The sequence below is a fragment of the Mesitornis unicolor genome, unplaced genomic scaffold (genome assembly GCF_000695765.1).
Source record: "Mesitornis unicolor isolate BGI_N332 unplaced genomic scaffold, ASM69576v1 scaffold1454, whole genome shotgun sequence".
In the NCBI taxonomy this organism is placed as follows: Eukaryota; Metazoa; Chordata; class Aves; order Mesitornithiformes; family Mesitornithidae; genus Mesitornis; species Mesitornis unicolor.
This window is the reverse complement of record NW_010180571.1, coordinates 589-17331: the sequence shown is the minus strand read 5'-3', so window position 1 is coordinate 17331 and position 16743 is coordinate 589. Positions and strand designations below refer to the sequence as shown.

The following is a 16743-nucleotide window of genomic DNA, read 5'->3' as shown; positions in this document are numbered from 1 at the left end:
CCCTTTGGCTGAGCTTGTGTGCATGGACTAATTACAAAATACTTTCATTTTTATTTCTCTGAACATAGAGGAAGAAAATTTTCCAGTGTCAGTTTTGTAAACCTTAGTGTATTAAATGTTCTGGCAATGTAGACTTGCTAGCTGGGTATATAAGGCAGTAGAAAAGTTGGAAATGTAAGAACAACATTTTTTAACATTTTTTTGTTGTTTTAGAATTTTCCATTTCTTTAGGGTTCTCCCAGTCCCCTCACTTTTCCTGCAAATTGGAGTTTTTCTCTCTGTGACAAGGTCCAAGAATATTAATCCGTTTTTTGTTGCTGACCAGCTAGAAAATTTGGAGGATGATGAACATTCATAAAAGAGTAGAAATGGTGAAGAACACATTAGAGACATGAAGATTCCACACCCACAGCCAGCTCTGATGCAGAGAACTATGTAGTTACAAACCTAGAGAATAGAAATGTAGGCTAGATGCAGTATTCTGTTATTCAAACTGCCTTTAATAGTTTTTGCTATAAAATATGGTTTAGGTTGAGTAATGTTGAAAAATGTCCTTTGAAAAGAGTTGAATGAATACACAATGCTTTTGGAGCATTTATGTCACTATTGGAATAATATTTGTGATGTTTGTCTACTTACAGCCCATTAAGAGGAAAGCAAACAGAAATTACCTTGTTGTCATACAGCACTTCATTGGTACTCTGCGTGCTTCAGGCTCTCCTAATTATTGGCTTTCACTTGATTGTTTTTAAGCACATAATTTTTATTGCAGGAAGAGGACTCTTGAGGCCCATGTAAAAACTGTCTCTGGGGCCGCTTCTTGCCTATAGCCTTTTTTCCCTGTCTCTCTTCTTCTGTGAAATTGTAATTTGTTGGAGCTTTTCAATAAAATCCCTTCTTCTTAGAAAAGCTGGCTGCCAGACTCAAAGCAATTGAGAAAAGATGCAATAAATCAAGTCCTTTCAATCAGTCCAGTGACCGTCTTTTAAGATTCATGAGTCTGACTGGGAGATGGATAAGTCAGATGCCTGCAGCCTTGTTTTGGTGCTCAGAATCTGGCAGGTACCTGCTGTCACAGGAGTGTACAAATTGTATCACCTTTGTTTTCGAGCTCTGAGTACTTACATACCTCCTATTAACCTGTCTGATCCCTGTATATCAACCTATTTAATAAAAAGAAGACTATTTCAGTTTTGAGCATCAGTCAGAATTGAAATCTCCTTTAGAAAAGAGACAGAGGCTTGTAAAATAGAAGGAATTTTTTTATTCCTCATATGTCGGTTCTTGGTTTTATGTAAATTTAGTGACTGGTTTAATAGATAATTACTGGGAAGTTACCGGGATGCTTATGTTAAACAAGCTTTCTTTTCCATCAGCCCACCTTGGGAAAATGACCTACTGAAAAGTGCTATAAAAACTGTGGCTGAAATAACAGAACTAGGACATTTTGGTGGAAATGGATTTTTGTTGTTATTCCCGTGATTTTTTTTTTCCATTCAATTCTACAAAGACCTCTCCTGGACCATTCTGGGAAGAAAGAGGCAACTTGTATGAGTCTCTTACAGCTTTGCTGCAGGATGATGTTTGGTGTATTGAAAGGGAATGGAATGTGAAAGCATGTGTGTAAATCTTTTGTGTAATTCGGAGAGTGAAACATTTTACACTTTAATTGCTTTGAAAATCTTGATGTGTTATTTTCTTTTTTTTTGCCATGACAGTGCCATATTTACCAAGTTATTGGACAGAATTGTTTGTACCTGTGTTTGAGTGACAAATACTTACAGTGCTTGGCTTTATCTGTGGGACGGTTTTGATTGTAAGAGCAAGTTCAGTCTTAGCAGCTAACTTTGGCTTCTTTGGTAGAAAACGTATGGTGTGAGACCAGTCATAATCTAAGTTTAGCTCTGAAGCAGAGATGCAGTGACTACTTGCCTCCTCTTTTGTGTATTGCAGCGAGTCACTGTGGCCAATTGAAGCAAGAAATGCTGCCATTGCTAATCACTGCTTTACGTGTCCCATCAACAGGGTGGGAACGGTAGGTATCTTAACTTTGTTATTTCGTTTCATAATTTAGGTATTGCAGCGTGAGTTAATTCAAGGTAATTCAAGGTAGTGAACTGAATAGCACTAGAATGCGTAGGTTCCTCTACTGTATAACTACTGTATTAAGTGTTTATAACATTTGAGGATGGACAATGATAAAGTTTCAGAGCTGCCTTCTTGCTGGCAGCCTACATTTTGGTTGCAGCTGCTTCCTGTTCTTGAATTGGTCTCTTTGTAATAGGCACCTGCCCTTTTGCTAATTCTCCTAGTTTCTATGGTGAAATCAGTATTCTTTTAGCCAGGATGACTGAAAATGAAAGACTCAAGACAGTGGTACACAACTGGTTGCTGTTGTACAGATACTACCTCTTTCTGGACTCTGAAATTCTCTAATGAAAATTAATACTGTACACAGTAAGTTATTGTGCATTTGATTAGTCCAAATACTCTACATGTTTGTTCTCTTATAAGGTTCTCTGCAAAAATCCAGCCTTGTTCTTGCCATTTTATGTGAATACATTTGCCTTCTTTCGTGATCCACAAAGATGTGTTTGGTTAAATGTGTCCTCTCATGCTGCTTCTTTAGACTTGTGAAACCAATATGAGATGTGTTCCCCAAAGTGTGTGAACAACAGACAGTGATAGAAAAAGATCCATCATAGAAACTGGGCCCCTCTGATGACTCCCTTTAGACAGTGCTGATAGTGTGCCAGAAATAATCTTAACTGATTTATATCAACTTCATACTAAGTATGGTAGACTAGCAAGGATTTCTTGAATGAAATGGGATTATACCGCCACCTACAGATTCCTTTTTTCTTTCACAGGAATACTACAAAAATGCCTTTACTTCTGGAGATGGTGGAAAAGGTACGTTCAGAAATCATGTTCAGTGGTTGCTAATAATTGTTAACTATAAAGTATGAAGAAACGATAGCTCTCCTGCAAGTGTCTATCGTATGAGCTATGGCAGCTAGTGACTGCCTTACTGAAGACTGCCACTTTGTAAGCTGGAAAGAAGCAGCACTTTCTATTAAACATGGTGGTACCACCGTATGTGGTCACCAGAAGTGCATACCTAAGGTTTCTGTATACTTTGGGAGGACTAAGAATTTTGGAGTTAGTGCAGTATTTTAGGACTGGAAGACAGAAATCCCACAAATTAGCTCTGTTGTCAGTGCATGCATGACATTTTATTTGTAGTTTTAAGATTATTAATAATAGCCCCAGCCTGAATCCACGACCAAGCCAGTTTTGCCCTGTTTCATAGATAGGCTGGAAGTTAAAGAAAAGAATGCTCCAAGAAGAGCATTCTCAAAGAAGAGCATGAGATTTGCATGTATGTACTTGTATGTTGAAACACTGTAAATTGTCCTGTGACAACCACAGCAGCTTCTGGATTAATCTGGAGTGGGCCTGAGTTGTTTGGGGTTTTTTTAGCTAGTTTTGGTGCTACGCGTTTGTAGCAGCTGCATCAAAAAAGTCAGTGGGATCCATTGCTTGGTACAACAGATGTGGCTGAATTTTGGCACAACTGAGAGTTGTGCAATATGAAGTAAGATTTATTCCATGCCTCAAATCCCAGTGTTTTCACTTCTGACGACGTGTTGAAAGTTGAATGTGCTGCATCTCTGTCAGCTGTTTTGGAAATGTATGATTTGACAATTAGAATTCATTTAAATTCTAAATTAAAAAACAATGGAAGCAAAGTATTTAGTTCAGAGACTCAATAATGAGAAAGCATAATAATGCATTATTTAAAAAACAATGCAGTGAGTATTTTCAGTGTATGTGGAAGCTGTACTGTGCATGAAAGTACCTACTGGCCAAAACGGCAGGTACCTTAGGATTGTGCTGTGACACTTCTGGATGGTACCTTGCTTAAAGCACAGTGAGTGAGCAACCATAAGAAGTTGAGCCAGGTTTTTTTGGACACTGCATGGTAAGTTGTATATATATTTGCAGATGGCATTACATGCTTTTTAAAAATTTCTTTAAGCACACCATGACTTGGGCCACTTTTATGGCTCAAGTTACGTAGCTGCACCAGATGGCAGTAGGACCCCAGGACTCTCTCGCACTCAGGATGGACTTCTGGTGGTAGAGATGGATCTCAATCTTTGCAGGCAAGTCAGTGACAAATGGAATTTTAAGGTAAGCCTACTTATAAGGAAACAAACTTACATATTATATTTGAACAAACAAACTTTCATAATGTTTATATAATCTTGCAATAGTTAAAAGGTAGCTTTTTTTTTTTCTTTAACAGCCTGAAGCTTATATTGTTGAACTAATTTCACCTAGTCTAGGTGATCCTGCTCTGGCAAGGGGGGGTTGGACTAGATGATCTTTCAGAGTCCCTTCTAACTCCTAATATTCTGTGAATTTGACAGGTTGTTCTGGAGGCCAAAGGCATAAATGGATTCAGAAAAGGAATAGCCAAATTCAGGGAAACTAGGCCAGTAGCTTTTAAATGAAAAACTTAGCCTTTGGTCCTCAAGTGCAGATTGTCAGAAGCCCCAAGGACTGCTAGGGGAGTGTGTGCAATTTCATTATGCAAGGTACAGAGGAGTTTGCCACTGAGCTGAGGTAGACCTTTGATCTGACCTAATACGGAGGTGCTTTATATTTCTATAGGCCTTAATTGTGGGTTTTGGTAAAATTTAGTGAAAACCCCAAAACACAATAATCTTTAAGCTTCTGAGAACTTTCTGTGTGCAAACTTCTTGCAGCGTTAGCTCTCTGAATGTGTGGACATTGAAGCTGCAGAGAAAGAACTGTGTACGTTCATCTCTCAAGCATCCTAACACACTTTTGAATTAATTTAAATCAGTAAGATGATTGCAAGCCTCTCCACATGGCTTTAGCAAAATTATTTATTACTATTTTTTTATCTGAGATAAACCATATTTTGATCATCAGTCTTGAGGGTTTGATTTGATTTAATTTGTCCAGCAGCAGTGCTGATTTAAGAAGTTGCCACCTTGGCACTGCAGCTTGCTAACCTTTCAGTTGTGCCACTGCAAGCTATGTGGGGTGCTATATTGTATACTGGTTTAAGATACAATATATACTCCAGTTTCTTTTAATCTGATCACATTTGCAGCAGACCACACATATAAACAAAGAAGGCAAAGAAGGGGAAAAGGGGTGGCAACTTTTTAAAAAGGCTTTGTTGGTGAAGAAAACATCCTGCTTTCTTCTGTGGAGATGTGTTTTAGTTTCAGTCCTCAGTACTGTTGGGGACTAGAATTTTTTCCTGTCATCTCCTAAGGATCAGTGTTATTTGAATCCTATCAAGGTAGACCAGAACTCCTGGCTAGCAGCCATCACAGTATTCGTAGGTTCCTCGGTGATAATCTAGTATTTAAAATAAGTAATCATTTGCAAAGAGTGTTGATTTTTGCACATAATGTTACTGGGAACAGACATTTAGTTTGTAGAGCTGGTTTATTTGGAAACACCTTGTGCATTACAATATAGTGCAATATATAGTGTGTTTTGATTTCAGTTTGATGTAAAAATAGGAATTTGCATTTGAAATGCTGAATAAATGTTTTCGTTAAAACATGGTAATTTCTTAGCTACACCTGAATTTCTTTGGTAATGCTGCCAATCCATATATAGGGACGAAAGACAAAAAGTAATTTCGGGTTGTCTTCTGGACAGAATTGCATTTGTTGTTCTGCAGATGCATGTGGTAGGTATATGGTTGTTGACGTAGTAGAATTAAATTGTGCTGAGAAATTCCCCATTTTCTTAATGGAAGGCATTTAGTTTTGCTTTGCTACTGAAATCTGAAGCCCCTATTGTGGAGCAGAGATTGTGTGTGTCAGGAAGTATATGGAGCATTGCTTGTAGCAGCTAGTAGGGGTATCTGAACAAAAGCAATTGTATTGATTAGGAAAAACAAACAGTAAAAGCAAAACACTGACCTTCAGCTGTTTCGTATAGAATTGCTTATTTTTTGTTGTCTTCAAGTCTTGTGATTTCAGCACCATAGTTTTATGTTGATGGTGTGGATTGCTATTGTTGGTCTTTTGGCACATGAGGCACAGCTGTGGCTTTTGTTTATATGACGGGGCTTATCTGTTTCCTTTTCCTCTCATTTGCGGCCAAGACAGAGGTAGTTCTTGTTGATATGAGGGGAATGAGGAAGTATGAAGTAATTATTTATCTACTGGAGAAAACCCTTGACAGCAAGTAGGAACCTATTTAACATGCTCTGGTGTCTGTAATTTGCATTCAGTGATGCCTGAAAGGGACTTCAGGTAGAATGTCTTTGCTAAACTTACAGCAGCAAAATAGTTAAATTGTCCTTATTACATTCTGGCAAGAAGGAAGTAGTTCACCTGTCTCGGAACCACTCAGAAGAGGATAGTCTTCCCCTCATCCACCAAGCAGATCACCTTGTCATAAAAGGAGATGAGATTGGTCAAGCAGGACCTGCCCTTCCTGAACCCATGCTGACTGGGCCTGATCGCTTGGTTGCCCTGCATGTGCCGTGTGACGGCACTCAGGATGATTTGTTCCATCACCTTCCCTGGCACCGAGGTCAGACTGACAGGTCTGAATTACGATTTTACTGTTTGGGACAATTATGTCATCATTAAAAAATGGTGAATATAAGTATTTTCTACAGAAATACTTTCATAGCTCATTGAAAGAACTGAAGGTTTGATTTTTTTTTTTTCTTTTCCAGATGACTGGTAGATATGAAATGTATGCAGACAAGCTCAGTGAAGCAGTCCAGCCTTATTTTGTACCCAATATAATCAGAGAGTAAGCATGTTATTACAATCAAATGTTATGTAACAAATTAGAAGGTACTGTTGGATCACGAGTTGGTACTTTGTCATTTTAATTTCCTGTGAACAACTTTTAAATAGTAGGGTTCAAAACTGCGTTAAGTAAAAGAATTGAAAAATGGCTTCTTGTTGGGCTTTTTTTGTCATTTGCACTGAGTCCAAAATTTGTTCCTTACTGTAAATAGATCCAGTACGAATACCTTTATATAAAATGATGATGAAATTTATTCAGTAGTGTGTACTGTGGTGTAGTTTGGTGGAGATGAGTTCAGAGGACATACATTTTTACACAGGCTTTGTGTTGTGCATCTACTACTGCTTTTGTTTCTACCCTCTACCCAAATCCATAATTTAGGGAGAAAGGAGACATAAATTGTTTTCATGATTGTTTTTTTATTTTGGTTTTGTTGGTTTTTTTTAATTGTGAACTATTTGATGCAGTTCTGTTAGAGCTAAGTAATGTCCCGGACATGTCCCAGGTGTTTGAAAGTCTGTGGGTAGCGTAAAGCGAGACCACTTTGGTTCTTTGTGTCCCTTTACGTATTACAACCACAGCTGCACCAATGTATTTGATGGGCTGCTTCAAGTGCAGAAGTAATGCTGCAGACAGATGCTTTTAATATCTTCAGAAGCTCAGTACTGTGTTGTAAGGCAAAAAACAGAAACAACAGCTAAAGCGGACTGGTGCAGTTGCGTACTTTTCCTTGTGTACAGAAAGCCACGGAGTTGCTTTCAGGGATCAGTATGGGTTGTGAGAACTGCTTCCCTGGAGCTGCACTGCAGTGGGGTACTCAGTGGTTGAGAGTACCCAAAACAGCCGTTGAATACAGATAACAATACATTTACTGTTGTCTGCTACGAGTGTATATTGAAATTGTGTTTTCTATGATTCAAGTGATGCAGTAGGTGTTCAGGAAGTGCAGAATGAATATAATTTCAGCCTAGCAACTATGAATTTATACCTGAAATAAAGACCTGAGCTCTTTTTTTTTGTTCCCCAAATTACCATTTCAGCTGTGTCATTTCCAGTTAAATACGTAACACGTACTTTAAAGATTTCCCAACATTTTTCATCATAAGCTAGTTAATAAATGCACTTGCTACATTTTGTTACAGGGTTGTCTGTGACTTTAAACCTTTATTGAGAATGGCTTAATTACAAATAAAAATATATTTATGTATAAAATCCCTGCATGTAAAATACCCCTTCCTTTGCTATTGACATCATGAAGGAAACAAAGTGACAAAACATTTTCAGAATGAGTATTTTGACAGACAATCTTGTAATGGGAAACAGTTTCAGAAAATGCACATGTTCTGAATGCTTGCACAGTGAGCTGCTTTTTGATCTCAATTTGTGTCATATAAATACTCAGTCTTTTCACTTGGCTGTTTCTTCCTTGTATTTTCATCTCACAGAATCACAGAATCACAGAACGTTAGGGATTGGAAGGGACCTCAAAAGCTCATCCAGTCCAATCCCCCTGCTGGAGCAGGAACACCCAGATGAGGTTGCACAGGAAGGCGTCCAGGCGGGTTTTGAATGTCTGCAGAGAAGGAGACTCCACAACCTCTCTGGGCAGCCTGGGCCAGTGCTTTGTCACCCTCACTGAGAAGAAGTTTCTTCTCAAACTCTCTCGTAACTCTTTCATTTGGTGGCTATAAGAGATTCTGTTGAAATAGCGGAGCTCTCCTTTTGTCTGCATTAGCTTGAATAGCTTTGTTTCTTTATCTTTCAGTTTTGTTGAAGTATTTAAACCCTAGGTACCAAACACTGAACAGTCAATATCGTTACACCTATCTGTGCACTCCAGAACACTTGGCATGCCCTTAAGTTCATGTATTAGGATAACTGACCCAGTAAGAGGCTAAATGTCAATTACAAGCCTTTTTTAAGAATAGTTTTTATTTAGCTTGCTCTAAAATAAATCCTGTGGCAGTTGAATGGCATTCAGTGAACTACCTACCTGAAAATGCACAGGTTAAGGAAGTACTCTATCTTAGTTTACATACCTGTTAATTAGTAACATAGCTAATACAGGCTCTCCAAATCAAACATCGTGATTTTGAACTTGGACATAAAATTCCCAGATCAGTAGCCTTCTGGTGACTTATTTTGGAGGAGTTGGAAGGCATTATCTAGAATAGGTTTTGTACCTTTTTTCTGGGATTCTGCTGGTGGCACTGATGTACTGGTTCTACTGCTCACAAATCACATCCGAATTTTTACTCATTTTGCAAGTGTAAGTGCCAGAACGTGAAGCAAAATTTGATAAACGGAAAAGTTTTGTCACATACTTGTTTGTTTAGAACTTTTTATAAAGGCTGCTGCATTTTAAATGTCTGTTGCTGGTTGTAGCCTTTGTACAAGAGGGTGCTCTTGATTCTGCTGTACATACTTATTTAGTATTTTCAAGATACTTTTCAGTAAGTCAACAACTGATAAAAGAAATTGTTTTCTCTCAGAATTTTTTTTACTATGCTGAAAGTAGATTCCTATTTATTATTTCCACCACTGTATACCAATGTCCTTTTACTGTTATTCCACCCAGTTCCAGAAACAGTTCTCTTCCTAAAGCCATCCCAAAGGTGTAGGATCTGTCTTCTGTGCAGAATAAATTCTGCTAGCTTTACATCAACATTTTACTACCCATTTCAACATAGATAGGACTGGAGATCAAGACTTTCAGAAAACTGTGATATATGAATCTCAAATAGGTGGCTATTTCTTACACTTTACAGTGCTCCTCAGCAAAACAATTAAACCCAGGTAACACATGAAAGGATTATGAATGGGCTGCTGACAGTTTCACTTAATCTCTGAATACAGTAGCTCCAACTTAATCCAAATACAGCTGTAGTGTAAGAGCTAGCAAATCTGACTTCCTGCCTCTTTACTTGTAGCAAAGAGACATCTGTATTCCCCTTCTTCTTAATTGATTTCAGCTCTTCTTAGAAGGTCACTGAACTAACACCAGCATCAAAATTTGGCTTAAATTACGAGTCAGCATTTTAGTTACATAACAGTATATACTGTCAGGTATTGACACACAAAATGTGTACCATTACTGGTTACTATAATCTTCTGTATTTGCTTAAATAAGTTTAAAGTTTGTATTTGGAATGGATTCTGCAGAACCTGGAGCATGTGGGTGGCATAATATTGAGAAGTTTTTGCAAAGAGCAATAAAGACTTTGAGGTACAAATAAAAGATCTTCACTTAAACTTTTGGCCCAAGCTCTGAGCAGTCATCCTAGAGGATTTAGCCAAAAGAGACTGAGTTGTAGTACAAGGAAACAATACCAGTAACTATGATTCAAAATTTAATGCAGTGGTATAAGTGTTAATTATGTATAAGGGGAACTTGGTACATGGAAAGTTTCCTTAAGTAAATGTGTTTCATTCGTATAATGCAGAAAATACTGATGAGCTAGCAAGGCATTTTTTTGTTATTTAAAAGTGGTTTAAGTTAATATTGTTTTTGTTTCATAATACCCTCCTAAACCTCAAATCCCTAGATTTAGAATGAAGAGCAGCCCTCGATGCTTTGACAAAGAGAGAAACAGGTATTTTTTTCCCCTAGTTTTGTTTACCTAAACCTATGCATGTACTACCAAGTGTTAAAATTCAGCAATTTGGTGCTTTTCTTCTCGTGATTAATTTTAAAATAAGCTCAAAGTGAACAAGCTCTGGGCCTGTATTTTAAAACTATCAAATGTGCAGTGTTGGGGGGCGGGGAGAAGTGAGACACACATTGCAAAATCAGGTATGTCATCAGGGAAAAAAAAAAGGTAAAGACAGCATTGCAATATAGTCCTATCAATGTCTATAAAGCCTCCTTTGTTTAAGATCCCACTGCAATTCAGAAGCAAGGTCTCTGCAGGGGGAGTCCTGAGACAAGCAGCCAGCCACCATGCAGGCTGCACAGGAAAGGACCGGAAGTACCAGGCATGGATGTCAGCTGTCTGTGTAGATGAACAGAATATCTTCATCAGTGCCGTAACTTGTCCTGGCTTCCTCAAAGTTACTGATGCTGGTGCAGCATGTTCCTGTTAGGGAGGAACAAAATGGTAGTAAAAATCTGGAGGAATTTGCGTGTGAAAGGATCTTACCCGGGGTTCAGCAGCCTCTCCAAAGAACAGTAAGTAGTACACAGACTAGACCTATCAGCTTAGGTTACAGCTTTACTGAGGCAGATCTTTTCACCTCAAAGGCAGTGCTTACTGCAGTAATGCTGTAAATAGGCACTAAATTTGCCATCCTGTTACATTCTGCACATAGGAACAGTTCAGCATCTCTCTAACCCATCTGAAAGCCAAGTGAGTTTGCTAGAATGTGTATCCCAATACCTCACGTAAATCACAGCACAAAATGCAGCACTAATTTAATTAATGTGGCAAAACCCCTTCTGACAAATTGGTTAGTGATGCTTGAAATACATGTGTGCTATTAGGGAAAGCTCAGCTGTGGCTGTGTGACATGTTAGCAATGCAGCGGTGGCTGAAAATCCACCCAAAAGGAACAGGCTACTCACGGTCAGCATAGGCAGGGTTGTTGTAGTAAATACTCCCTGAGGCTTTGTTGTACCCACATAACACAATGAAATGGCCCTGGTAGTCAGGATTCCTGCAGAAGCACTTCTGTCCAATGGGGAGGAAGCAGCAGTATTTGACAGGACTTGAGCAAAGATCACACAATAGCAAAACTGCATTCACTAGGACGATGGCTACGTGACCTTGGGACAGGTGGTCTTGGATATCTTGAACAGTTACTGTACTGCAGAAAAAAATGAGACATGCTTATTAACAAGTTTAGGAAAGAGACTGGTACACAATGAAGTGTGTGATGATGGACAGTATTTATGACATGCAGCTGGCATGGTTATTTTTACATCGCAGGTACAGCTTTTTGCTGTTAAACCCTGCAGGCTTTGCTACAGACAAAGCCTGACAAAACCTGTGTCATTCAAGGCCTTTTGATCTCATTGCTGCCACTTAAGTGCAGAGCAGCAGCTTTGGATTCTGCAGTAATATAAATGTAATCTCGTAATGTATCGGCTGCCCCAGAGAAAAGTATTAAAGGAGCTGGTAACTCACTCAGTAACTTGAGAGACTTTTGCTGTGGGAAAATTTAAGCGAAGTGTTTTCTCCTGCTCTTAGAAAAGCTTATCTCTGAAGCACCAAATCTTTATCGACTGGGTGGTTAAAGATTACATAATCACTGACTAACTTAAGAAGTGCCAAAATGTGCCTCTGTCACACAGGAGTATGCTTCTCCCAGTTACAGTGTTGGGCTACCTGATTCTCTTGAGGCTTTACTTCTACAGTGCCTCCTACAGAGAATGAGTATTAACCAAACAACCTGTAATCTCATCTGTCCTTCACTGAGGCAGATGGTGTATTCCATATTCATCAGAAACTCATCCCTTGGATGTGCTCCAGATGTCAGTGGATGTGCACTGCCTGACTGAACTCATGTGCTTCTAAATCTTTTCCAGTGTTGCTTTTCCTCTTTGATGCCCCAGCCTCAGTATTGCACAGGTGGATAAGCCCTCTGCGCCTGCCTTGATCAAGGTCACGATCTTAAGATACTAAAGCAAGATGGATGGACTGTCCCTTCTGTCCTGTCACAGCTCTAAACACATGCTGCCAGACAGACTCCCTGTAAGTTAAAAAGGACACTTAACAATTCTGCTAAATGAAAGTTGCATTGCAGCATTCAAATGCTGTTGTGGCTGCCCTATACCCTCTTTCCTTACTCCTAATCATTTACCCCACATGGACAACAGAGATCCAAATCCAGTTTCACTATAAAAAGGGATGCAGGTCAAGTTGAACATGGACACTTAGTTATTTCCCATGTAGAATATCATTGTCAGTTGTGATACAATTCTGCAGTTTTTCCTCTTCTCCTGGGCTTGCAGCTCTTCCACAGAGGTTCCTTATTTCATCCTCCCCTTGGCAAAAGCTCATATGCTAGCTTTTCTTTGTGTGTCTGTCCAGAAACAGAGAGCTACAATGTTTGCATGCCTCTGGGAACAGCGGGCTGTGTGCCCATGTAGCACTCCTTAAGTTCAACAATGGCCAATTAGAGTGCTGTGGGCACTCCCTACTGGGTAATTTTAATGGATAATCAAATTCAGAACAGAAAAATAGTCAACTCCTTGTCAGCATTTTCAAATCACTTATTCTGTGTCCTGACTATTTTTCCTCAGACTTCATTATTAACTCTTGATGTCCACCTTTGGGGTGTTTTTTGAGACATACAATAGAAAGACACTGTAATTCACAAAAAAGGCTCGGGGGCTGATTTCAGTCTCTTTCACCAATTTAGCTTGGTGACTCCAAGAAAAGCATGTGGCCTGCTAAATCTCCAAAGAGAAAGGAAATTAAACAACAAGCTTACCACTTCTCCACCAGCACCTTGCAGGCTTTGGCTTGTGCAAAGAGCTGATTCACTCTATTCTCTTCTGTGTCAAAGTGCTTCCTGTAGAACGACTGTGGAGATAATAGAAGTTATGAACTGGAATGATGTTTACTTCAGGTAATCTACCATTTAATCCCTGCTAGCAAGGGCCTGCATAAGTTGGAGATCTGGTTATGGGATAAGAGATGTCTCCTTTAGCTCACCAGTAACACGATAAAAATTTCTGCTCTAAATTACAAGTTTAAATGCACTCCTGGTCAGTTATTGCTGTAATTTCCAGCCAGTGGCTATTCAGCTGCCTACATGAAAGAAGCCAGTCTGGTCTGCACTGGGCAGAAGCTTGCATTAGAAAAGCCATCGCCACTGTAGACCCTCCTTGGCCCCTTGTTGGCAATCTTGCAGAGGCCAAGCTCTCAATGGAGTTGGAGGCTGAGTTCCCCTCTCACCTCTAGAGGTGGTTCTTCCAGGTCAGGGCTGAGGCACGGTGGTGGGGAAAGTGTGGAAGCTAGCACTGCTGCTGCCCAGGCTGTACCTGTTCTGTAGATAAATAGAGGGCTTCAGTCTCCAAGGCTGTCAAACAGGCTGGAACCTTTCATGAGCACTACATGAAAACTTTTTTAAAATTCGTATTATGGAACCAAAAATGTAAAATATCTCGCCTTGCCTTTGGAACCGATTCATGCCAGTTTTGGCAATAGGCAAACCCTGTTTACAGGAACTGTTAGTAACACAGCAGAGCTTTTGTAGCATAACACACAGGACTTCTAAAACTGACTGCTGTCTCCCAGCAGACAAGAGTACTAACCTGATTTTTGTAGCCCTTGTCCACTCCAAGCGTCTGGGTGCAAAATTTGTGCTTAACACCGAAGTGTCGCATCAGGTAGGCCAGGTCAATAGTCCAGATACTCTTTGTTAACTGGAGTTCCTGGATGGCTTTCTGAAATTCATCATTGTCCAAATGATTCAGGTACCTGTGGTATTGGAAAAGGCAGGGAAAGGGAAGTGCAGATCTTAGGAGAAGCGAAATGTGTGCTGTAGCCCAAGCCTCCACATCACAGGACGTAAAAACTGAAACAATGGGCTTGGCTAAGAAACAACAGGAAAAAAAACCAACCCACAAAGGAGCCACAAATTGAAGGGAAGGGTAGGGAGTAGGGAATATTTAACTGGATTTATTGCTGACTTTTTAAAATTGGAAATACATGGGTATCTTGACTGTTTTGTAGTGCTAGAAGTACAGGTGCTATACAATAGGCAAGCTATAGTGGGCAAGTATAGAACTCTGTCCTGAAGGGCTTACAGTTTAAATGCACAAGCATATTAGAGCAAACAGAAGAGAGTGTTAAAGACTAAAACTTGCTTCACGCAATAGATGGATTTCAAAAGGAGGAACTGTAATGGAAGTAAATATTCAAAGGAAGATTGCCTTGGGCACTGATGGCACAAAAGGCAATAAAGGGGAGACAAAGTCAGGAAAAAGCTTGGGACAGGTTGCAAAGGGGTGGGGAGAGGCAGTTACAGAGAGTTCTGGAAGTCAGAAAACAAATGGAAGTATATGAAAAAAAAAAAGGACTGGAACTGAGGATGCAGGGCAAACAAGGTCAGAACAGCAGGGTGAGAAGATTAATCTTGGAAGCTGAGTTTTGGGTAGACTGGAGTGGCAAAGAGGTAAAGGGAATAAAGAGGCAGAGGTTACAGTAGTCAAGATGGGAAATTACCAGCACACGGACTAACGTCTTGGCAGAAGGGATGGAGAGAAATGAAAATCTTCTGCTTCATATCTACTAAGTGGACATCTAAATAGGTATTTCTCCTGCACCTAAGCTCATGTTCCTCTGTGGAAGGAAAGAGGAGTTCAGCTTTGACAGCTACTAGTTCAAAAAAAGAAAAACCAGAACAAAACCAAAAAACCCCCAGAGGGCAATACAGTGCACTGCTCTGAAGCTGACACTACTTCTGGAACAAAAATGCTCATCCCACAGCTTGGGGGCTCAGCTGGACAGAGGCAGTAAATACTCATCCACTGGGATACACCTACCCATCACCTGAAAACACAGGAAGGAATCAGGTGACTTGCTGTACTAAATATTGGTTCTGAATTATAACAAGAAAGAGGGATAACTTTTTATTAGTTTATGTATGCCAATCTGCAAAGTTCTTAGAGCTGATCAGATATTCTGCATCTGTCAAAACAGTCAATTATTGAAAAGGGTCTTAAGTTCATCTCAGTTTATATTCTACCTTGCTCCTGCTGTAGAGCTGTGCCAGGCCCAAGCAGCAGTAATTCTCCAGGGGTACCTGACAATACATGAGCCATAAGACTACGTTACACTCACAGCTGCTTCAACACACCTCTTCTCCCTGGACATTGCTTCCTGCTACCCCTCTCCCACGGGATGGGATTTCCCAGCCGTTCAAACCAAAAGAGTCACTTACTGAAGCACCATCCTGGAGCAGGCTAGCCCACAGTCCCAGTGGTACAGCTGCTGAATGACCGGCACTTTCAGCTGGATGCAGTCAACTGCAGCGAAAACAACCCATTGTGAGTAAAACACGGAAAACGCCAATGCACACAGCATTAAATACCAGCTTGTCCTCAGCACTATAGTGGCAGAAACTTAGAAATGTTTTTTTTACTTTAGCTGACAGGTATTTTTTTCTTTTAGGGGAATGTAGGTTTGGTATTTCTGTACAGGTAAGGGTTTTGTTTGATCTTGTACTCCTTTATTGTTCCAAAACCGGATCACTCTGCCGTATGGTCTACCCCCTTTTTCTTGGAAGAATACCCACCAGCCCCTGAGTATGAAGCTGTTGTTATCCCCCCTCCTAAATAACAGTGGGTAAGGCACAGATATTCTTTTCTCTTATGTCTGAATGTATTTCTGTGCCACAGCTGTTAAACCAAATTGTGAGGAAACAGGCACAATGAAGCTCTCTAGGCATTGATCTCTTACAAGCCCTACAGATTTGAGCCTTCTCTACAGATGACTTTTCCTCAGAGACTGTAATTTACACAAATAATTTTAGGTTAACAAAGCTCGCAGATGGTACCAGTTGGCCTTTTGTATTAACTCCTTCAATAATTCAACAAAGGGAGAGGGAAAAAATACAATCTCTAAAAAAAAAAACCAGAATAGAACTCCATCTCTCTGCCTTCATTTTTATTTTTATGCAGGGTTGGCAGTGCGGTGGTTTCAGTTTCAGAAACACCCTTACCGCTCGAAGGATCTGAAGAGTTGTGCCTGTCAGTGCTACTTCAACGTCAGAGTGGGTTAATCATAAAGGGCTTTTCTCAGCAACTTTACTTTGATCTAGAAAAGCCTTTTGGAAAGTTTTGCTAACACAAGGTCGGCTGCATTCTAAGATGGGAATAAAAATGCATTTGACATCAGGTGGACTGGCCAAGTTCTGACGTAATTTTATTTATTGAACTCGTTAGATAATGTTTGTAACCTTGTATTGTTC

At 39.8% G+C, this 16743-nt stretch overlaps 2 protein-coding genes across 2 annotated transcripts in view; one reads left to right on the top strand and one right to left on the bottom strand.

Moving 5' to 3' along the window:
* The window catches only part of UPB1 (ureidopropionase, beta), a 17268-nt gene extending 10439 nt beyond the window's left edge, over positions 1–6829 (top strand). The window contains exons 7-10 of the mRNA XM_010183104.1: positions 1954–2035; positions 2871–2913; positions 4043–4197; positions 6746–6829. Coding sequence (XP_010181406.1) covers positions 1954–2035; positions 2871–2913; positions 4043–4197; positions 6746–6829 — 364 coding nt within the window. The remainder of the gene's footprint in view (positions 1–1953; positions 2036–2870; positions 2914–4042; positions 4198–6745) is intronic.
* Positions 6830–10608: 3779 nt separating this feature from the next.
* GUCD1 (guanylyl cyclase domain containing 1) lies at positions 10609–15799 on the bottom strand (the record flags this gene model as incomplete). The annotated part of the gene is made up of 5 exons (XM_010183105.1): positions 10609–10901; positions 11387–11628; positions 13258–13349; positions 14084–14249; positions 15715–15799. Coding segments are annotated over 5 exons (677 nt in total), but the record flags the coding sequence as incomplete, so codon positions are not given.
* Between the last annotated feature and the right edge of the window lie 944 nt (positions 15800–16743).